This window comes from Pararge aegeria, chromosome 11 (genome assembly GCF_905163445.1).
Source record: "Pararge aegeria chromosome 11, ilParAegt1.1, whole genome shotgun sequence".
Taxonomy (NCBI): Eukaryota; Metazoa; Arthropoda; class Insecta; order Lepidoptera; family Nymphalidae; genus Pararge; species Pararge aegeria.
In genome coordinates, this window is record NC_053190.1 from 14,290,530 (window position 1) to 14,313,929 (window position 23,400).

Sequence of the window (23,400 nt, forward strand, 5' to 3'; positions counted from 1 at the left end):
TTTTCATGTTGCAACAGCTTTAACACTCCGAGTGAAATAAGATAAAGAAGGCCAGTTTTTATCCAGTTTTTTCTGAGTACTTGATGTCGAGGCATAAATTGCTAGTGTTTTTCAACATAAAAATGGCACGTGTATAGGAAGCTTAATTATTTTAACCACAGAATACAAGCCTTCTGTGAACATTAGAATTTGACATTTTGCTACCATGCAAATTGAAATTCCTCAAGAAATCTCTAGTCTAATAAAAAAAAACAAAATCATTTGTAATTTTATGTCTTAGGATTTTAGATGCATTTTGCTTTGATCACTTGTTTTACTTTTAGTAAAATTCATGGCAATTTGTACATTGTTGGATAATATAATAACTACATTCTCGTAAACTTGTGAAGGTGAAGTTTGGAAACTCCAGCAGGAAGGAGGCAAGGAAGTTACGCAAAGGAAACAAACCAGTTTGGTTCTAAAACGTGGTGTTCTTAATAAATCGGAGGGCCGGCAATAGTTAAACAATTAATGACCCGGCATTAGCAGCGTATTCTTATAACTTCTATTAATTAAATAAACCCATAGTTTTACGAAATGGTAAGTTATTTTTTTATTTACAGTGACATTGGTTTGACCTTTATCAAGTTACGTTACGTATAAATAAAATAATTTTATATGGAATGTTCCATACAACTGATTTGATTGTTATCATCAAAATGAAAATCAACAGTGGGGATTATTATCTATTAAGTAGAATGATTAAGAACAAATAATATTTTTTGTAGAACACGTACTGGTAGTGATTTAGTTTTAGTGTAGGTAGATTGTTGAGTTGAAAATGTCCTTTTTATGTTGTGGGTCTTCTGATTCAAAGGATTTAGATACTACTGCTGTAAATGTTACTAGAAAAGTAGAAACTGTAAAAAGCACAAATGTAACAATGGTATTTATTTATTTTCGTATTTTTATATTAACCAATTGACCCCTTCCCTTGTTCCCTTTTCTCTCTCTCCATTTGAAGGTAGCCTGTGCATGTAGCATACATGGCTCACTTGTATTATTTTCAGACATCATCTAATTTAGACAAAAAATAAAGAATAAAAGTAATTTAAACTTCTAAACTTTTTTAAGGTTTAATTTATCATGTGAAATAGAGAATTGTAATTGTTTAAGTACGTTTGACTTTGGACTGCAGATAAAATAGATTTGTTATTATACCTACCTATTTATGAGGTTATAGGGCTATGCCGGGCAGACCAATGAAGGCTGTGTTATTTACCTTACTACTCTGAATAATGCATATGTACCATAAAGTTATAAGAAATGCCAACAATAATAATCTTAATTTTTTTATTACAGGCTGCACCAATCAAAGTTGTAGTAACAGGCGCAGCGGGCCAAATTGCATATTCTCTTCTATATCAGGTTGCTTCTGGTGCTGTATTTGGTCCAGAGCAACCTGTATATCTCCACCTTCTTGATATTGCTCCGATGATGGGAGTCTTAGAAGGTGTTGTTATGGAACTTGCTGACTGTGCTCTTCCTCTTCTTGCTGGTGTGTTACCTACTGCCAATCCGGAAGAAGCTTTTAAAGATGTTGCTGCTGCTTTCCTTGTTGGTGCCATGCCAAGAAGAGAAGGCATGGAGAGAAAGGATCTTCTTTCTGCCAATGTACGCATTTTCAAAGAGCAGGGGCAGGCATTAGATAAAGTTGCACGTAAGGATGTGAAAGTCCTGGTTGTAGGTAACCCTGCTAACACAAATGCTTTCATCTGTGCTAAATATGCCCCATCTATTCCTAAAGAGAACTTCTCAGCCATGACACGTCTCGATCAAAACCGTGCTCAATCTCAACTTGCTACGAAATTAGGTGTGCCCGTCCAGAATGTTAAGAATGTAATTATCTGGGGAAACCACTCCTCCACCCAATTTCCCGATGCATCAAACTCTGTAGTTAAGATTGGTGGTGGGGAAAAGCCAGTTCCGGCTGCAATAAATGATGATAACTATTTGAAGACAACTTTTGTTTCAACTGTACAGAAGCGTGGTGCTGCTGTTATAGCTGCAAGGAAAATGTCATCTGCATTGTCCGCTGCAAAAGCAGCATCTGATCACATGCGGGATTGGTTCCTAGGATCTGGTGATCGATGGGTGAGCATGGGTGTTATCTCAGACGGATCTTATGGTACACCCAGAGATATTGTGTACTCATTCCCTGTTACTACTAGTAACGGAAAGTGGAAGATTGTCGAGGGGCTCACAATTTCAGACTTTGCTCGTGAGAAACTAGACTTAACAGGCAAGGAGTTAGTTGAAGAGAAACAAGATGCTTTGGACGTCTGCAAGGATTGATTACATTCTAAGAGTAATTTTATAAAAGAAGCATTACTGTATATTTCTATGATTAATGCACGTCACAATGATATTATTATTGGCAATAATTTTGTTTTTCTATCTGAATTTTGAATTTTCTTCTAAATTCATATACAACAAATTATATTTAATAGTGTGTAGAAAACTGTTGTTATAATTTATGATGTTCATCTCAAAATAAATATTTTTTTATTTTTTTTCTGTTTGGTTTAGCAACTCATCACCAAATAATTGCTGCTGGACATAAGTAATCTAGAAAGCTTGGAGCCGCCACTCACAATTCAAATATTCGAAATTTTAAATTCAGCCCACTAAAAGTCGGCTAAATCCACTGAATCCAGCTACTGACTTATCAAGCGGAATTTGCTTGTTTGTGCTGACATAAGTAGCCGGCCCATAAGCAATTATATCGAGGGAAATAAAATCAACCGCTGACATAAGCAAGAAAAGCATTCTTTACCATGTAAAAGTATAAAGTTTATAGGTGTATTGGTGGTCAGAACTGATTGAATATTAATGTAAGCTTAACACGCTTTATCACAATTTATATTTATAAGAGGACAAAATCTTATCACTGTTTGCTTTGGCTCTATATATAGTGATAAAATTCTATCGATATGATAATATTTACACAATGGTCATATATCTGTAATGATATTATGCTTTGTTTGCTTGTATACCTACAAATATATTGAGCACCCTTTATGGACCTTTGCACACCATATTGATTGAATTGTTGCTTCATATTGAAATAAATCTATATTTATAAAAAACAAGCGATTCGCCCCGGCTTTTCGCCTCGGGTGTTAGATACCAACGGAAGTCTTGTTCGATATGGCTTCGTCAGAAACTATCAGTAAGTAATCACACATAGATCTATTAAATTCTTCAGAGACTATCACATTTATATTGATGTGTTGGTTTGTATCAGTACCAAGTTTTCAATCTCACGCTCGCTGACCTCCAGCCACTACCCTCTGCATTTGTCTATGATAATATTTAATATGATTTTAATGATAGGTCATGGTTGGGTTTTATATCGTGCATCGTGAGATATGCATTCGACCGTCATTGTTCTAACAAACTGCATTTCTTTTTTTGAGGAAACGCATAGTTTTTCCGGCCCACTACATAGCTTGGGTCTCTTCTAAGAATGATAAGGGTTTAGGCCGTAGTCCATGCTGGCCAAGTGCCGATTAGTGTCCGTTCACATAGACCGGCTCTGACAGAATCGGACGGTGCTCTTCTTTTCACACAGACCTACGGCGCGCGTACGGTTGGAACTGGCCGGAGCGACCAAGCTTGGTTTCACATAGACCGACTGGAGTACGCAAACTGAGCTGTTCGGCTGCGCGAGAACGGAAGAGCGCGTCATCATAAATAATACGAAGCCAGTCGGCTGTTTTTTTTCCACACTAACTGCGTAAGGTTTGCTCTCCGGAATTCTCAATAACAAAAGAGGACGTTTAGAAATAAGCCTTATTTCAACTATTGGATAGTCTCTGCTTTAATCGCTATCAAAATCAGCTCTCCGGTCCGAGCCGGTCTGTGTGAACGGACACTTAGTACAATACACGCGCCCTTGCGAATTGGTGGACTCTCAGGCAAAGAATTAAGAACATACAGAACACTTGTATACGACTAATATAGAAACATAAAAAACCACTTCATTAATGTTTCTCGAACCGGCGGTTAGTAACTTAATTCCATTAAGCAGTTGATATTACAACTTAGACTGACGTGCTTTTTTGGATAGGCATCTATCCAAAAAAGGATTTTGAGAGACAAATGCGTAAAAAATAGTGATGCTATTCTGTAGGAGTTGTTTGCTTTTCCGGAATAAAAAGAAGTCTATGACTATATTGTATGTCTGCCAAATTTTAGCCAAATCGGTTCATTCATTGTGGCGTTAACATCCATCCATCCATCGGATGTAGGGATGGATGTATGTATGGATGGATGGATGTTTGTTATCCTCACAAACTTTCGGATTTAATATATTAGTAGGATGGTACGCATGCATTCGATTGTTGTCCCATATGCCTTGCGACTTGCTATTATCTGTGAAGAGTCATGAAAAAAAAATGTCCTGAAGGGACAGGAGGAATTATAGACACGCAAGACCGTAATGGTCTCTTAGGCAGATATAGCTTCGCTCACATAAATAATCGGGAGAAGAAGAATTAAGAAGGATTATGTAAAGGACAGCTAAAATATGCATATTTGGCGAAAACGAATAAGCAGCCACATTAATTGTGGACGAAAATCAGAAAATAAAGCGAATGAACAAATTCTGAAGTCTTTCAAGTTTGTTTCGAGCTACTAAGCTCTTCAATGGCATCCAAATAGCAGACGTCGCGTCGGCTTAGTCAAGTCGTGGAACCAGCAGAAATTGGGCCAACATAGTTTTGGTATGAAGCGGAAGAAAATTCTGCACCCTCCTCAATGAATGAACATCATAATGCAGTATTGATTTAAAGTTAAAATTTGCCTGCTACGGCTTTTGTCATAACATTTCGAAATTAATAAAGATCAAAAGTATATTATGTATCTTTTTGTTATCGTGTTAGTAGTGGGGTACTAGAGACCGGTGGACAGCTTTGCAGCCGTGAATTATTTAAATAAAAAATTTGCAGCCGTGAATTATTTAAATAAAACAAACTTTTTTCTCACACCATAATTTTATTTTTGAGAAGGCACTTACCCTACCTAAGCACTTATTTACTATTTATATTTAGGGAAAAAGTTTTTGACAATAATAATTATACATACACTATTATATTCTCACTTATACAATTTATTGGTCATTAAGTAGCTCTGTTTGTCTGTCATACAATTTTTTTGTAAATTCCGACGAGGACGAGAAATATATATCTATATGTTTTATTTACGTTAATTATTTTTATCTAGAAATACAATTTAAAACATAAAATGATATCAAATTTCAAATATTTTCTAACTTAATTAGGCATAAAGCTTATCAAAAAAAATCACAGATAGTTATTTTAATATTAAACCTACCCAATTATTTGTATTAAATTAAAGAGCATATTTTAAATATAACCTTTTAAATTCGGTAACATTGAAATTCCATACAAAATTGTACAAATTGATTTGTTTTTATGAGGTCAATCTCAAAACTTATTCTACTTTTGGGTTTAAAGGTAATCTTAAGTTTTTATATGCCTACCCGCCAGTCGGGTGCAACAAATTCATATATTATATTACCCTTGGATTTATTTTACATTAGGATAATATTGGTGTTTTTTAAATTTTGTTTCTTCTTGAAGTGCTTCTTGTAGCGAGGTTCGGCGATCATTCTCAAAATTAGAATTTTAGACATAGCAGGTCTGAAAAAACTGGTTGCTTTTATTTAACGATTAGCGCAAGTTCTTCAGCCAGGATGTTCTTCTTCCCACATCCCTTTTGCCTTGTTTCTTTACCTAGAGTTGCAGAAGATCATACTTGTAACCCACATACCCCAATTGAAGTTTAGTTTAGAGATTTTTGTATAACATAATTGGCATCATTATTTACATAGTCCGCAGTGTATACATGAGTGGCCGACGGAAACCGTTCTATCTGTGCTTCAGAAATTTACTTACGTAAGTCATTAATCTGTTCCTATATTCTGTCGTCAGACGGTACCTGAGCATAAAGTAAGCGAAGAATCTGTACACTACAGTAAACGCTAATAGTCCAGCTATTTGGGTTCCATAGTTGTCATTCGCCATGCCCAAATCTCTGAGTAGGATTTTTGTGTCTGCGTACAAACAAAAATCTGTGTTGCACTCCATTAGAGACCTTTTTTGGTACAACGCGAGGCAGAATCCGGTTAAACCATAACGTAGGTACGATAAGGACATAAACATCTTCATTATCCATTCGATGTATGATCCAAAGCCCATGCCATAACAACACAGTGCCAGGAGGGGCGCTGCCGTCGCTGGCCCGACGATCGACCCGTTCTGCAAGAAGAAATTAATATACCTAGGTAAGCTGGTAAGTTGCTGGATAGTATAACAATGCAATGTTTGGGTAGGTAGGTACCTACCATCTTCCGTTTCTGTGGACCACACGTAACCAGAACATGAGAAGAAATAATTTATTAAGTCGTGACCCCTAGGTGAACGCTTAAAGGCATACCTTTAAGCGTTTCCCTTGAGTCTGGAGACCATACGTATCTAATAAAGCCACTGATTTCATTAGTAGTTTCAGCTTTCTTCGTGACAATTAAGTAAAGATGCTCAACTAACTATTCTAACTAATCGCTTCAAGCAACATTACTCGTATTTTAAAATGACAGTTTAGATTTTTTTATATAAGATATTTATTCAAATAAATCAATAATACCTTTAAGTATTTTAAAAATGCTTATGGTAACCGATGATAGTGCCCGCTTGATTGAGGTTATGTTATCCAACTTACAGTAACGCTGAAGGTAGACCCGACGAGCAGACCAAGTCCTTCCGAGCAAATAGCTATCATTATGCCGCTTATCGTGAACAGTATGAAGCGATCCCATTCCAGCAGCTGCCCCGACATCACGTAGCCGATGACAATAAACAGCAATCCCAAGATTAACTGAACAATGCAAATAAAGAAAATATGGTTAGGTTAAAAGGATAGGCCGGTGGAGAAATCACTACCATCCTCATGACTCACTGCTGCTCATATTAGAAAGACGAATGGACAGCGACTCTGCTTTCTCAGTCCATAGCCACGGGTTCGATTCCCACAACTGGAAAATGTGTGTGTGTGAACGCATATTATAAGTATTTATTTACATTAGATTCATAAAAATATTCATCAGCTATCTTAGTACCCATGCTTACTTATAGCTATGCTAACTTTGGGGCTAGATGGCGATGTGTGTATTGTCATAGTATATTTATTATTATATAGAAGAGATGTTTTAAACCGAACGCCGCATTGAATAGGTGTCGTACGAGAAGACTAGAGGAATATTACTGAGAACGGACAGCAGCGTCCTCCATCTCGTCATCTACAGCGATCGTCAACATTTACGCCCACAGCCAAAGCCCCATTTGCTGATTATCAGAAAACCCTCCGGGTAGGAGAGGCCTTTAGTTGAGCAGTGGACTGTTTAAGGCTATTGATGACAGGTACAAAGATAGATCCAGAGGTTCGATTGTGCATTGAATTGTCAGTTAAAAAGGTGGTTGCACGCAGGTCGTACTTGAACAACGGGGAGGACGTAGAGTTTTAACCACAGTTTAGCGTTGCGTTATTGAACCCTCCCCGCTTATCCTATGGGTTATGGGTTACTGGTCTTAATTATGATCATCACATTTTATTGATAATAGCCGTGTTATCCGAAGTATAAAGTGATCATTGTCATTCAAAGTCCAACTTGTTTCTTGTTCAAAATCGGGAAGGACTTCACAGTTCACAACTACCTTGTGCATTTTGATATACCCATCATCATCATCATCATCCGCAGCCTATTATCGTCCCACTGCTGGGTTCAAGCATTTTCTGATAGATCATATGGTTTAAAGGCAAAGACCCACCACGTTGTTTCAATTTCACGAGACTTGCGTCGAAAGTTGAGCACGGAAACACGCAGAGAGTTAATGGATAAGTTTGGTAGACGTCTCACATCCCACGGTCTTAATTAATATGGTGTTATGTTGATGTTAGGATCTAGCCATTAAAAGAAAAATAAACTCTGACAAAAGACTGATCTAGTTACATTAACGTCTGACGCAGTGGCGTGCACAGGGTTTCTGACCAGGGTATGCATAAAGCAGCTACATGACATTAAATGGAAAAAATCCCCTACAATACGAGTTATACAGGATGTTTGGTGCATCGTGTGCCAAATCGAATCTGATGATTGGAGGGGTCTTTGGCTATCTCTTCAGCCCTCGTAAAAAAATCTTGCTCAAACGGTTTTTTTTATACTGATTTTAAATTGTTTTTTTAAAAATTGTAAAAATTCTACATTTAAATTTTAATAAAAAATAAAGTTGTTAAGTATTAATTAATTTTCTTTTTAATCTTTAATTTGTAACGTTTTACGCTTCTTTTGAAACTAGAATTACACGCCAGCAACATCTAGTTTTTGTTTTACAGCCCCGCAAAGTTTTTTTTACGTAAAAAAATAAGCTTGAACGTCAACTTTCGGTTTTAATAAAAAAAAAACTAAAAGTGATCATGTTCTTCCAATTTTTTTAAAACATCTCTGGACTGTCCCCTTTCTAATGGTGTGCAATATGCCATGAAAAGTAATTAGTAACATCACTAATTTTCAAATTTTCTAAACTTGGTCGCAATTTTCTAATATTCAACAGGTGAAAGAAAAACAAGGGTTTGCGTAAATAACACTCACAAGCAGGTAAAATTTTTAAATTTCGTAGGTTTTACTTGAAATAAAAATAATACATTGCATTTGAAACATTTATTTCATAATTTTTACAAATTCTGCTCAAATTGTTCACCCCTGTTTCGAATGCAGGCCCGACATCTTTGACGTATTGTTACAGTTGTAGTCCGAAGCCGTATAGAAAATTTGAAAATTAGTGATGTTACTAATTACTTTTCATGGCATATTGCACACCATTAGAAAGGGGACAGTCCAGAGATGTTTTAAAAAAATTGGAAGAACATGATCACTTTTAGTTTTTTTTTTATTAAAACCGAAAGTTGACGTTCAAGCTTATTTTTTTACGTAAAAAAAACTTTGCGGGGCTGTAAAACAAAAACTAGATGTTGCTGGCGTGTAATTCTAGTTTCAAAAGAAGCGTAAAACGTTACAAATTAAAGATTAAAAAGAAAATTAATTAATACTTAACAACTTTATTTTTTATTAAAATTTAAATGTAGAATTTTTACAATTTTTAAAAAAACAATTTAAAATCAGTATAAAAAAAACCGTTTGAGCAAGATTTTTTTACGAGGGCTGAAGAGATAGCCAAAGACCCCTCCAATCATCAGATTCGATTTGGCACACGATGCACCAAACATCCTGTATACAATAATTTGGGTATGCAGTGCTTTTGTGCATGTATGAAGTGCACGCCGCTGGTCTGACGCTCTAAGAGTTATTAGGTACGGAAAAACAAAAATAGCCTCATGATGATTATGCGGCAGTATTATTTGGGAGATTTAGAAAACCTATTGCCTATCAGACCGATAGGCAATAGATAATTTAAAATTAAATTTTAAACAGGGGCCTTTAGGTTAATTACTATGGGAACAAAAAGTGTAATATAAAAAAGGTTTCCAAAAAGTGGTGAAATTCCAACTTTTATAATTAGTTATACTACTTTAAGTACAAGTGCCTTATGTTAGATTTTCTCCATACGTTTACTCGATTTGATAGACAATATTATTAAATTTCATTATAGCCATCATTATGTCAACCAATGGACGTCCACCGTTGGGCATAGGGTTCTGGTAGGGAGTTCTAAATACCAAGGTCTTGAAAATTTTACGTAATCACAAGCGTCCGAGTAGAGACAGATGCGTCACAAGCCGAACGCTCAGGCCGATCGTGCCATTATCATTCAATATCTCTTGATTGAATGATCATTACAATATTGCCGACTTATTTAATTAAATTTATAGTAATTTTGTTTAGATAGATAAGTAGATAAAGTCTTTATTGCACAATATTACACATCAAGTCCCCATTACCATCGAATGCTTCTCAAAGAGCAGTAGCAATTTGCAAACGGTTATTTAAATACATCAAATAGATTATGTCGTACAAAACTGCGTATTAAAAGTACATTATTAAAACCTCAATTGCATCCGGAAATGAAAATATTGTAATAGAAAATGCATTTAAGAACAAAACGACGTTAACATGCAAGATCTAAAACTGACTCATTCAAGGAAGTTCCCAATGTACCTAGTATTTAAAGAAAATGAGCATAGTAATGTATGGAAACCAGCCGCCGTTTTAATAATTAATGAAAATCCTCGAGCACTAAAAATTAATAATAATTCAATGTAAGGTTATCATCATCATATCAACCCACAATGAGAAGGGGTTGAGGCCGTAGTCCAGCACGCTGGCCCAGTGCATTGTGGACTTCACTTTGATAACATTATGGAGAACTCTCAGGCATGCAGGTTTCCTCACGGTGTTTTCCTTCACCGTTGAAGTAAGTGATATTTTAATTGAATATTATAAAGAGCTATGTTAATTAGAATAGGTAGTTATTATAATGAGTCTGTGTAGCGGGTTGTGTAACAATCTTTGGACATTTGTTATTAAATCAAGCTAGTAATTGTTACCGGCGTTTTGTTTTAATTAAAGTAGGTTTGTTTTAAATAAAACATCTACTTCGTACTTTCGGACTGCATCGATTAGCTGTTAAATCATTTCGTTCAAATATAGAAAGAGTCGCGGACATTTGTTTACTTACAAAATTACTTCCTGATACATACTGTATATCAGCAACAAGTGTTTACTTTACGTAAACAACGCACTTGATTTCTATGATTAGTCTAGGGAAGATAAAATAAGCGCTGTACGCTTTTATGCTTTAATTCATAGGAATAAGATTTTATTTAGCGTTATTATTATACTGGATGTTATATCAATATAAATACATTGAGTGTGGTAAGTATGCACTAATAATCTCTGGTATTGCACTGTTAAATCACGCATCTAAATAGAACATTTCTGTTTTACCGAGTCGTAATGGATTTCAATAATAAAGTTGTTCTGGTGACTGGAGCCAGTTCTGGTATAGGAGCATCTGTGGCTATAGCCTTCAGTGCAGCAGGTGCTAAAGTAGTTATGGTAGGACGCAATGAAACCAAGCTTAAAACAGTCGCAGCTAAATGCAAGGACCCGCTTGTTGTGATTGCTGATATGACCAAGGATGATGACGTTAAACGAATAATGGATCAAACTATAAAGAAGTTCGGCCAACTGGACATCTTGATAATCAACGCAGGACTGTCGTCACCTGGACCGCTTATGGAGAGTGAGAATACGATGAGATCATACGATCTCATCTTTAGCACGAACGTTCGAGGCCTTGTCCATATGACAAGTGTAGCTGCCCCCCACTTGGTGAAAACTAAGGGGAACATCGTGAATATATCCAGCGTTGCTGCGATCATCACTCCAAACTTTAAAGGTACGACGAATTACTACGTTTCTAAAGCTGCTGTAAACCATTTTGGTTTGTGCGCTGCTGCTGAATTGGCACCATATGGTATAAGAGTAAACACAATCAGTCCAGGGCCAGTAAAGACTGATTTCATAGCCAATGCCAAATTGGACGCAGATTATGAATTTATCAAGACAAAAACAGCTCTTAATAGAATTACGGAGCCAGAGGAAATCGCGGACTTGGTTCTGTTTGTAGCCAGCGATAAAGCGAAAGGTATCACTGGGTCAAACTTCTTGTCTGATAATGGAATGTTGGTTAAACGCTCGTGAATAACTCCACCTTTCCACTACATTATGTGAGCGAGGCATAAGCATGCAATATTGCAAGATGTTTTTATTGTTCAATGGCTTTATGTAATTATGTGACTTCTTGATAATATAATTTTGCCATAGATAAATATTTAAGGTTTCTTTAATAGAAATACCAGTAATCCGCACAAATATGTAATGAATGCAAATAATGGTAGTCATTACAAACATACACAATTTACGTTAAATTGCTTAAAGTCTACCTGAAGTAAATAACTGCTATTGTAAACATTTTGTATATAAACAACGCATCAAATGTGCCATCTATGTTCGTATTTGAATAAAGAAATATTTGACTTTGACTTTAACTTCAAAAATTTTAGGTATGCTTTCAATATGTATGCGATTATAAAAAAACTTCGATCTTGGTGTTATTACCATAGTAACATATTACATCAATGTATTAACTATTAACTATCTTTACGTTTCTTTCCAAGGGGAACTTTCGGTAGGCGAATTTGACATTTAATTTTACAGACATTACGATGAGATTAATTCTAAAATTAACTACTTTTGTTTAATTGGAATTACTTTAGAAAAATACAAAGAAACAAATTTTGTTATATAAAGTAATACATAATTTAGTTGACTCCCCACTTCTTCTAAGTAGATAATATTGATTTTGCATGGGGTAGGTTAAATGCAACATTTTCTGAGATTAGCGCGTTCAACCAAACAAACTCAAAAGCATGATAATATTTCAACTATGCCTATCTAAAAAAACAGGTCAATCTAAAACTCCGTTGCGCGGATTTTGAAAGACTTATGCGGGAAAAAAAGCGATGCTATCCTGTAGGAGCTGTTTGCTTTTCCGGGATAAAAAGAAGCCTGTGAGCTATTCCAGGATGGTATGCATGCATTCGATCGTTGTCCCATATGCCTTGCGACGTGCTGTTATCTGTGAAGAGTTATGTCCTTTATCTCCGACAATATTTATCAGATCTTCATTAAAATTAGACAATACATGCTAAATTCACTTTCAAATAAAAAAAGAATTTTTAAAAACGATTCAACTTTAACGGAGGTATGAATTAAAATTGAAAATTTCATCCAATTTCCCGGAGGAAACTTACTGTTTATCGGGATAAAAAGTATCCTATATGTTGACCCGGAATATCAGGTACCACGATACCAAATTTTATTTAAATCCGTTCTGTAGTTTTCACGAGATGCCCGGACATACAGACAGACAGAAATACAAACAGACAGACAGACAAAAATTAAATAAAAATCTGTTTTGGACTCAGTACCCATTATAAAGCATCCCCCGGTCAAAATTTTCAAAATATATTAAATATACAGAAATCTTCAGTTTACAGATTTATTATAAGTATAGATTGTGTAAATTGGTCAAAATATAAAGATAAGTTTCAAGTAAGTCGGAAGCAAATCTGTCACCTGCAACAAAAAACAAATACCTACCTTTATCGCTTTGCATGGCTAGCATGGGCAGGGGACAATTGTCTCCCCGGGAAAAGGATAAAAATGTATCTTCTCCCACAGCTTTATCAACTCTCAGAGCATTGGTGCACAAGTGGAAATAATATTCAAATAATAAATGTGTAATAATAAACGGGGATAAACTTCTCCAATGCCATATTCTCGTGCTTTAGTAGGTGGACACGTTAATGATAACCCTTGTGACTTGTCAGGGGATATCATATTTGTCTCCTGCCTGCTGGTATTTAAATTACACTTTGTCTTTTACACGAAGTTATTTGGACTCATAGTCTCAAAGTTATCAACTTCGAGAGTATGTACGGCGTCGCGCAGGTGGCAAGGCAGGGTAAGACGCGATAAAAAAAAATTTCGTCACAAGAAATCAGAAATCCAATGCAAACGAAGTCGCCGGCATCTATTAGTCAGTAGAAATATCAGAGCAGAGAGTTTTTTTTTCACCTATCAGAACAAATAAAACAAAAATATCACGTCTTGCTACTATAACCTGATTAGTCTCACTCGTATCTCAAGAACGAACCGTTTGATATAATCCCGTGTAACGCATGTCAAGCTAAATTACCTCCATTTGAGACTGCCAGTGCCGTCCTAGGCCACAGTCCGTTCTAACCACACGATTTGCAACTGTTTCGGTTATTTGGCTTAATATGCTCCAACTCTGTATCCAGGAAGCACTTGCCAACTTAAAATTGGACATAGGAATAATTGCATGTGACTTTGTATTGTAGGTTCGTACTGTAGGTACTAGTTTAAATCTACGATAAGTTATGCGGTATGTAAGTTAAAATATTGTAGATATTACTTCAATATTCTTGTTTATTACAATCCATAAAAGTTTTTTTTTATATATCGATTTCTGGAAAGTAGATAAATATGGATAGATAAAAATAAAATAACTTTATGGCAACAAAACTCAAAGAAATAACACAAATAAACAAAGACATTACACAGTTGTAGGCTGAAGAGGCGGCTTTATCAGTCATTATAGTGATCTTTAAAAGGCAACCTAAGCTAAAATAGGTGTCAGTTAAACGCCCAGTGGATGGAGCACAAAGTTAAGATTAAATATACATACTAAATACATATACATATTATTTATGCAAAAGTTAAAAGTTAAATTTAACAATATCACTTTATTGAAATATATTAGGCAAAAATGTGAATTGAAGCTTAACAGTTTGTTTGGTTTGAACTATCAGTCAGATAAAAAAAAAATATTTAAATATAGCCGGTTTATTGAGGAAGGTATAACAGTATTACGTTACAATCCAAAGATAACAAAAGTGAAAAGAGGTACAGTTAGTTGTCAATAAAAAGCATTAACTCAACTGAAAAGTATGATATTTAAATAAAATAAATGGTATGCCACGAAAGTCAGAGATATTTCCTGCATTAAGGATTGTTGTCCTGGCACACACTAAACTTCCGTTGCACGCGTCCAACCGGATGCCTTATTTCCGGAAAGTTGTCATTTCCTCGCATAACACGAACGTTATAGCCAGGTATGAGTATTTGTAGCTAGATTTCTTTGTTTGGTTGTTAAATTTACAAGTCAACCTTTGATAAGAAGATGAAGAATAAGTGCGAATAGGTAAGGTTGTTCATAGATCGTTGATATTAATTTAAACGAGCAATACTTTTATGGGCCTCATGAGAAGGCTCAGAGTTATTCAGTGGGCGATGGAGAGAGCTATGCTGGGAGTATCTCTATGTGATTAAATCAGAAATGAGCAGATCCGTAGAAGAACTGGAGTTACCGACATAGCTCAGCGTATAACAAAGCTGAAGTGGAAATGGGCTGGGCAAATAGCTCTGGGGTTCCAAGGTGCTGGAATGGCGACCCCGCACTGGTAAACGCAGCGGTGGTCGGCCCCCAACGAGGTGGACAGACGACATCAAACGAATCGCCGAGAGCCGCTGGAAACAAGCGGCCCAGGACTGGATTTTGGTACTATAAAGACCTATGTCCAGCAGTGGACTTCAATCGGTTGAAGTGATGATGATGAATACTTTTATTAGTATGTGTCTTACGAGTCTTATGCCCGTTTTCAGGGCTATGCCTAAGTAACGAACGCCTAATAAAAGAAGATTCCTAGGCATACATTTACCTTTCGCCAATCGATTTTCACTAAGCAACTCATGTAACCTAACTGGTCTAAGGTACCTGCCACAAGACTAAATTCTTACACTTAAAACTAAAGCTGCAAGGGTTCCAAACGCGTCCAGGTCTTTTTGTTATCACCGTCTCACATTGTCATTTCGGTAAAACTATTTATAATATAATAACCATCCCTATCCCTATTCCTACTAATATTATAAATGTCAATGTAAGTTTGTTTGTTACGCTTTCACGCAAAAACTACTTAACCGATCCTTATAAAACTTTGGACACATATTCTTGGAAGTGCTAGAAGTAATATAGGATACTTTTTATCCCGACATTAAGCTCGGTTTCTATGGAAGAGGGGACGAAAATGTTTGACGATTTTACACCATAACTCCGACAAATTATAACCGATTCAAATAATTATATTTGTACTATACAGGTTATTATTAAAATATTATATGTGTTTAATTTTTCCCAAACTTTGTGTAGATCTGAATGTGGTTGGAGATAGAGGACAGAACTCCTCATTTAAGGCTTAGCAATACTGAATACTTTAATTTTTTTTTAGAACAGCAACTAAATTGAATGCCACATCAAAAAACAAAAGCAAACGCAGACGAAGTCGCGGGCAACAACTAGTGATATTATAAAACAGTCCACTTTTGAGCTAACGACGAGTCCTAACGGGAATGTTTCCATACCGTAATCATCACGCTGGACAGACTAGTTGGAGATCGCATTGTAGTAGCAGTACACACATGGAAAGAGGAGGGGTGGCAACTTTTGTAGGTAATCTGATCTGCCGTCACCACACGGCAAATCAGAATACTATATTTAATAATATGTATGTATAATAATATAAAAAAAAATATTATTGTACTTACCATAAAGGGCAAAGTTGAAAGCGTAAGCGCAGCGTAGTATGCCTTCAAACTGTACCACCGATTGAAATACTCCCGGCGCAGCATTCGCAACTCCATGGGAACTGAAAGAAACGATCGCGTAGTTACGTACGTATTCCATTACAGGTTAGCCCTTGACTGCAATCCAACCTTGTTGTAAGTGATGCAGTGATGTGACTAAGATGGTATCGGGCTAACTTGTTCAGAAGAACTGCAGTTTTTTTTTATTCCACTTCAAGCTAGCCCTTGACTGCATAAAAACAATACCAAAGAACAGTTTCTGCCGGACATTGAAAAAATTATGATGAATGGTTAGTGATAGCATAATAAACCATCTCTAGGGCATGAAAGAGGCGGGGGTGGATCGGTTGCAGTGGTTACATATCTAAATTATGTATGAATGAATAAAACGCTTTTCAGCTTCCATATAATATGAAGGTAAATATGTGCAGTATATTTGACACGCAGAGTCCGGTTGAGCCGATCATAGATAAAAACCCACAGGTTGGCCAAAGGTTGAACTGATTCTGCTGAAATATGACACACATGTAGCTTCTCACATACCTTTGAGAACATTATGTAGAACTCTCAGGCATGCAGGTTTCCTCACGATATCTTCCTTTACCGTCGAAACAAGTGATATTTTTAATTACTTAAAACGCATATAACTTAGAAAAGTTACACATCTAAATTATTTATGAATAAATAAAACGTTTTTCAGCTTCAATAAAATATGGAGGTAAGTATGTACAGTATATTTGACACTCAGAGTTATTTAGGCATCAAAATGTAGTCCATTAGGATAACATGAGTTGTGGGACGCGATATAAAAAGGTCCTTCTTATTGACCCCTTATGTAAAATATCCCTAAAGCCTTCTTAAGGTTATTATGACAGCGCGGATGTATAAGGAAAAAACTTTTTGTCATGTATATTTTGTTATGGTGATTTCCCGCGATGCTAAAATACGTTTTTCTAAGGCATAGTAATATTACACGCCAGTTTTGTGCTTACTTATAGCGTTTGGTATTTTTTTTCCAGTCTCTATAAGTTACAATTGGCCTGTATAATGTGCATAAGACACAATATGTCTTTATATTTGACTAAAGATGATATCCTTCTATTGGGAATTAAGCTTAATCCATAGGTACTCATATTATAAATGGGAAGGCGTATCTGTTTGTTTGTTACCTCTCGTCATAGTTTGGACATAGGTTGAACCGATACTGCCGAAATATGACACACATTTATCCTGGATAAGGACATATGATAATGTTTATCCTTGAAAAGTTGCTAGTAAAAGTAACTATAAGATACAGATTATCCCGGGCGAAAAAAGTTCCTACGGGATTTTTTAAAACCCAAAATTTACTACGGACTAACTTGCGGGAAATAGCCTGTTTGCTATAATTCGCAAAGACCTTAGAATATTTGTACTGCAAAATCAACATCTCCTGAGGATGCGGTGCAGGAGCAAAGCGTGCATCGAGTGTGTTTTTCGGAGATCTGTATATAATGTTTGATGTTTTATATGTGTTTTATAATGATTGATGGAATTATACATTGCGCCCTGAAAATTTGCGGCCGATTGGCGCAGTGGGCAGCGGGCACCGTGCTTTCTGATTCCAAGGCCGTGGGTTCGCTTCCCACAACTGGAAAATGTTTGTGTGATAAACATGAATGCTTGTGTCTGGATGTTTATATGTATATTATAAGTATTTATATTTATGTATATTATTCATAAAAATATTCATCAGTCATCTTAGTACCATAAACTACGTATACTTCAGGGCTAGATGGTGATGTGTGTATTGTCGTAGTATATTTATTTATTATTTTTTTATAGAAGCAAATGAGGCTTAATGTTAATTGCATAGGGTTAAAAATCAGAATCGATATCCTAAAAACTAGCCTTTGCATATTTAAATTACGAGAAATGTTGAGATTGTTTACGTTTTGTAAATTACATTAAAGAATAGAGAAATGGCTAGTATAAGGTTCGTATTGATAAACGGACGACTAAAACAAGTTCTTAAGTTCGGTCACCCTGAGAACCTGTTCTTAGCCCGTAAGTATGAATTTATAAGAAGAATAAAAAAGGTACATACACAACAGCACGGGTATCATTATGTAGGTATACATGAAGAAGACTACGCAGCTCAGGCAGAACTTGAAGTTGGCTATGGGCGCGTTGCCGTCGTTGCCGATCATGAAAAAGATACCACCAAGTAGACCTGCGGCGCTCACGTGATGCAAGAGTTGAATCCATAAACTTAGCTAAAACAAATAAGTTTAAGTACGTATTATTTAGTAGCTATTCTTTGGGCGGACCTAATTGAGCCCATTTTCTGATGATTAATATAATAATGCCCAGTAGGTATTATTATATTCATTTTATTTACAGAAATAAATATACGTTTTTAAATAAACATAATAATACATCTAAAACAACCTAAATAAACCCAATCGTGTTTCTTCATCGTTCAGCGCTCGGAATGATGAGTAGGTAAGTATTTTTAAAGCTACATACAGAAAAGGATGGAGGGTAGTTCTAAAAAATAATGATTGCGTTGCAGCTAGTACTATTCATAAAACCAAGTCCGCATATCGCACTTGATCGATTGAGTAAACTTTACAGTAGAACTTCGACTTCGCTTTCGGGAGGCCGAGTTCGAATCCCAAACTTAGAGGTGCGTACCTCTAAGTTTTCTAAGTTAAATGCGTTTTAAGTAATTGATATATCACTTGCTTCAACGCTGAAGGAAAATATTATTAGGAAACCGGCCTGAGAGTTCTCCATAATGTTCTTAAAGGGTTGGAAGTCCACCAATCCGCACTGGGCCAGCGTGTTGGACTGCGGCCTAAACCCTCATTTTGGAAGGGACCCGTGCCTTGTAATGGGTCGGTAATGGTTTGATATGATGAAAGACATTCAAATATCATTTGTTTCAACGGTGAAGGAAAACATCGTGAGAAACCTTCATGCCTGAGAGTTCTTCATAATGTTCTCAAATGCGTGTGGAGACCACCAATCCGCGCTGGGCCAGCGTGGTGGTCCTACACCCTTTTTCGCTTATAATGGTAATGGTAATGGGTTGATATGATGAATCAGCACCTTACTCTGCATTGCTCTGCACCATACCGAGGATAAGGCAAGGGCAAACTTTAAGTGACATAAAAAAAAGTGGTGGTGGTAGGTTTTGTAATATGTGCCTTGCAGTATGATATTAATAAGGTTAAATATGATAACTCACCGAATTTCTTATAGTCTGTGTAAACATTCGTTTTATTAGGATCTTGAATTGGGTCATAAAAGTGGTGGGGAACTCCATCTTTTGCATTTGTTCCTTGGCGACGTGCTCCACGAATATCCGCTGGATGGACTCGTCCGAATGTAATACTGGCTTCCTGTAAAATTTTCAGAGTCATAGAGAGTTAATTATATAAAAGTATGTTTTGTTGAAAGCGCTTGTTTCATGAATAACTGGTATGAACTGGAAAAGTACACAAAAGTGTTGGATAGTCCATTAATCGAGAAGGCTATAGGTTAAAAACGGAAAACTTTGAGAGCTGCCAAAATTACGTTCTGTATTTACTACATACAATTTAGTTACTTTATCAAATGATGCTTTCACGATAATACCATTTAAAGTGTAAAGCAATTTCACAACATATTACATTGGGCTCAAATGAGTTTTACATTCAAATCATTATATTTCAATGCATGCTCGTCTCATGAAATGTATATTACCTCTATATTAATATCGACCCGTCCTAACTTCTCACGGGGTAGTGTTTAGATACTAATGAGTGACAATTCCGTAAGTAGTACATTATTTTAATCTATTTGCAATGAAGGCGCAAAAAATATCTGTCGCGACCTCAAACACTAATCTATGAGTTTCTTAGCCTTTTTTCTAGAATATTGTGTATATACTGTATATGCAGCATCACTCTATCTATTCCTGTCAAACTTTATTAAAATCTGTTGAGTAGTTTAAAACATCTACGCCTACAAACAGCGAGTGTCTTTGTTTTGTATGTAAGCGCAAATAAATGGATGTTGCGACATCACATATCAAATCTTTGAATTTCTTAGATTTTTGTTTTATTTTAGTTCCTACTTAAATACACATGTACACTGCATATAAAACTTTCTCTTGAATAATTCTATCTATTGCTGAAAACTATATTAAAATGTGGAAGAGTTTTAAAGTTCTACGCGTACTAACAGCGGGATCAACTTTATACTATGTAAAGAAGATGGACTTTTTTTTTTATTCATTCATTTTGAAATTATTTGCAAAAGTTGTGAAAACCTGTAATAAGCTGAATATTTACTTAGCTCACAACGTAGACACTTGAATGAGAAAAATGTATTGGGTGTTGGTTTTCCTAAATAAATATATAATATATATATATAAATAATTTTCACTAACCGTCCTCCTCTAATAGTCAGCCTATCAAGCCTCCTACAGAGCTTCCCATTTTGACACAGTTCCGCCATCTGCGCTGATGATTCCATGTCTGCCAGCAGGGTTTCCAACACAAAATCAGCCGGATTGTGCGTCTTGGGACACACATGACCGACTTCTGATAAGAACGGCACGAGAAGAGGCGCTGCACCCTGTAAAATGCCAATTATAATTCATCATACCAACCCATTACCGGCCCACTACCGGGCACGGGTCTCCTCCCACAATAAGAAGGGGTTAAGTTAAGGGTCCACCACGCTGGCCCAGTGCGTATAAGTGGTCTCTACCACCTTTGAGAACATTATGTAGAACTCTCAGGCATGCAGGTTTCCTCACGACGTTTTCCTTCACCGTGAAAGCAAGTGATATATTTAATTAGTTCAAACGCACAAAACTTAGAAAAGTTAGAGGTGCGTGCGGCTCGGCCCTCCGAAATTGAAGTGGAGCTCCTACCCGCTCCACAATCACCGCTTCTTGATTATAATTAGTTTCTTATTATATCCTCTTACAAAGCTTTGCCAGAAATCATGATCAGCGATGCGTTGGTGACATCAGTACTTAACACTTGACAGTTCACTTTGAATGATCTGTTTGGAGTGAAGTGTAAAGATTGAAGAAATTATAAATAGCACCGTGCAGATTCTCAGTTCGGCAAGTAGGAGCAACTTTCATCTTACGTTCGGGAAACAATAAAAACAACTACCTACCCGTTTGAGTTTCTTCGCTAGTCGGCGTTATGGCCCAAAATACACTGCTGCCTGGTAGTGATCTGTGAATTTTGGGCCGTAACGCCGATAAACGAATGATTATTATTGGACAGTTCGGCAAATTGGAGCAACTTTCATCTTACGTTCGGGAAACGATAGAAAAAACTAGATCAGAAATGAGAAGATCCAAACCGAAGAACATGAAAAACCGACATAGTGATTGGCGAGTTGCAAAGTTGAACATATACCCCAAAATCAAAGATGCTTGCCTAGTGTCTAATTAAGGGGCATATGTATTATTGTTATGTACAGTTGATGTTTATGTTATGACATATTTTTGATATATTGCACCATTAAGGATTGTCTGGAGGAGATACCGCTTAAAGTCTCCTTCCGCCGCCGCTAAAGACCGCATTGGATTATTTTTAATTTAGTTTTCTTTAGTTTCAGTATTTATAGTTTTTATCTTTTTTTTGAATTTATCGATCTTTCTATCTATGGGGAGAAGTAAGAGAATCAATCTCCTCATTCAAACCTGTTTTATCTTCTTAGTCACTAGTGTTAAAACTTACAGTTAGATAAGTGAATACTTGTAAAACATTTTTCTGTTTTCCATTTGTTTTAAATCCCGCTAAATTCAACAATTGGGTAGACTATCCAGCTGTAAATTTAACATGCGACGTAAATCGAATTGCGCTCTAAGGAAACACCTATGTACACTCGAAGAAGGACATAAAGGGGCGAATATCCGACATCGTACTGTTTCTATATATAGTAATTTCAATTTTATCGTTTCCTTGAGAAATATACGACTAATCGTAAATACAGGATGGGGAAAGCTTTTAAGCACGAAATACTTGAAACGTCTCGGGAACGCTATTTTATGGCATTTTCAACCAGCATTTTAAAAAGCGAAACTTTCTAATTCGTTCGTTATGTACCTGCTCTCTTAATTCTCTACTGATATTTCACTTTACTTTACTTTTCATTAAACCATAAGTTAGTCTTTTTATTTCATGTCGTTTATAGATAAAATTAAGGTCACACAGAATCCTATGGCCTCGTATAAACGACACGACCTTTTTCTGCGACTGTTAATAGGTAAATTTATTTCATAAGTACAAACAGTGGCATGAACTTCATAGATGCACAAAAGCTCTGCATATTTAAATTTTTTTGTATAACTCGTTAATGCGAAGGATTATTCCATTTTAAGGCATCTGCCTCCTTTGTGCATACCCTGTGCACGTCACTGAGTATAAGGTAGTTAAATCGCCTACCCGCGCAGTTATTTCGTTTTTTTATTCCACTACAAGTCAGCTCCTGACAGCAATCTCATCTGTTAGAAAATTTCAGTCTAAGGTTTTAAGGGCTATATTTAGTTAAGTCTTTAGCCACTTGTGAGGAAAAGGGTGGTGCTAGTCGGATGGACTGACGGAAAGACAGTCAGACAAAATAATTATAATGTTGTGGGTTCTGATCCATATATCTAATTAATTAGTCTTCAAGTTCAGTTGAATAATTTAATATTTGAATTTTGTCAATCATTAAGTTATCGATCGAATCATCGTATTGACCCATTACTGGCCCACTACCGGGCACGGGTCTTCCCCCGAATGAGAATTCACCACGCTGGCCCAGTTTCCAGCGGATTGGATTGGCAGACACCTTTGAGAACATTATTGAGAACTCTCAGGCATGCAGATTCCCTCGCGACGTTTTCCTTCACCGTGAAAGCAAGTGATATTTTGTTTGAAAACGCACATAACTTAGAAAAAGAGTTTCGTGCTGGGCTTCGGACTCAGCCCGCCGAAAGTGGAGTCAAAGTCCTTCCCACTGGGCTATCTCGCTTTTTTTATATCGATAGAATGGTATTAAAAAATGAATAGGTTAGATCTTAATGAAAAGCAAATGCCTGTTATTTATGAAGA

The 23,400-nt window shown here is 36.3% G+C and overlaps 3 protein-coding genes across 4 annotated transcripts in view; 2 read left to right on the plus strand and 1 right to left on the minus strand.

Annotated features, from left to right (window-relative positions):
* Positions 1–262: 262 nt before the first annotated feature.
* On the plus strand, positions 263–2,442 carry LOC120627493 (malate dehydrogenase, cytoplasmic). 2 transcript variants are annotated; one of them, XM_039895498.1, is made up of 2 exons: positions 263–579; positions 1,342–2,442. In XM_039895498.1, exons 1-2 carry the CDS (start codon positions 577–579, stop codon positions 2,332–2,334), a joined length of 996 nt encoding a protein of 331 aa, XP_039751432.1. In that variant the 5' UTR covers positions 263–576; the 3' UTR covers positions 2,335–2,442. The 2 variants fall into 2 exon arrangements, with proteins under 2 accessions (XP_039751432.1, XP_039751431.1); XM_039895497.1 differs by lacking the exon at positions 263–579 and adding an exon at positions 787–925.
* Positions 2,443–5,248: 2,806 nt separating this feature from the next.
* LOC120627246 (ATP-binding cassette sub-family G member 1-like) overlaps positions 5,249–23,400 on the minus strand; it is a 109,956-nt gene continuing 91,804 nt past the window's right edge. The window contains exons 6-11 of the mRNA XM_039895155.1: positions 20,727–20,914; positions 19,542–19,695; positions 18,396–18,564; positions 16,271–16,371; positions 6,784–6,939; positions 5,249–6,323 (exon numbers count right to left, since the gene is read on the minus strand). Of these exons, the coding sequence (XP_039751089.1) occupies positions 5,934–6,323; positions 6,784–6,939; positions 16,271–16,371; positions 18,396–18,564; positions 19,542–19,695; positions 20,727–20,914 (1,158 nt within the window). The 3' untranslated portion in view covers positions 5,249–5,933. The remainder of the gene's footprint in view (positions 6,324–6,783; positions 6,940–16,270; positions 16,372–18,395; positions 18,565–19,541; positions 19,696–20,726; positions 20,915–23,400) is intronic.
* Positions 10,953–11,912, plus strand: LOC120627247 (glucose 1-dehydrogenase-like). Its single transcript, XM_039895156.1, has one exon. The coding sequence runs from the start codon at positions 11,033–11,035 to the stop codon at positions 11,780–11,782; it is 750 nt and encodes a 249-aa protein (XP_039751090.1). The 5' UTR covers positions 10,953–11,032; the 3' UTR covers positions 11,783–11,912.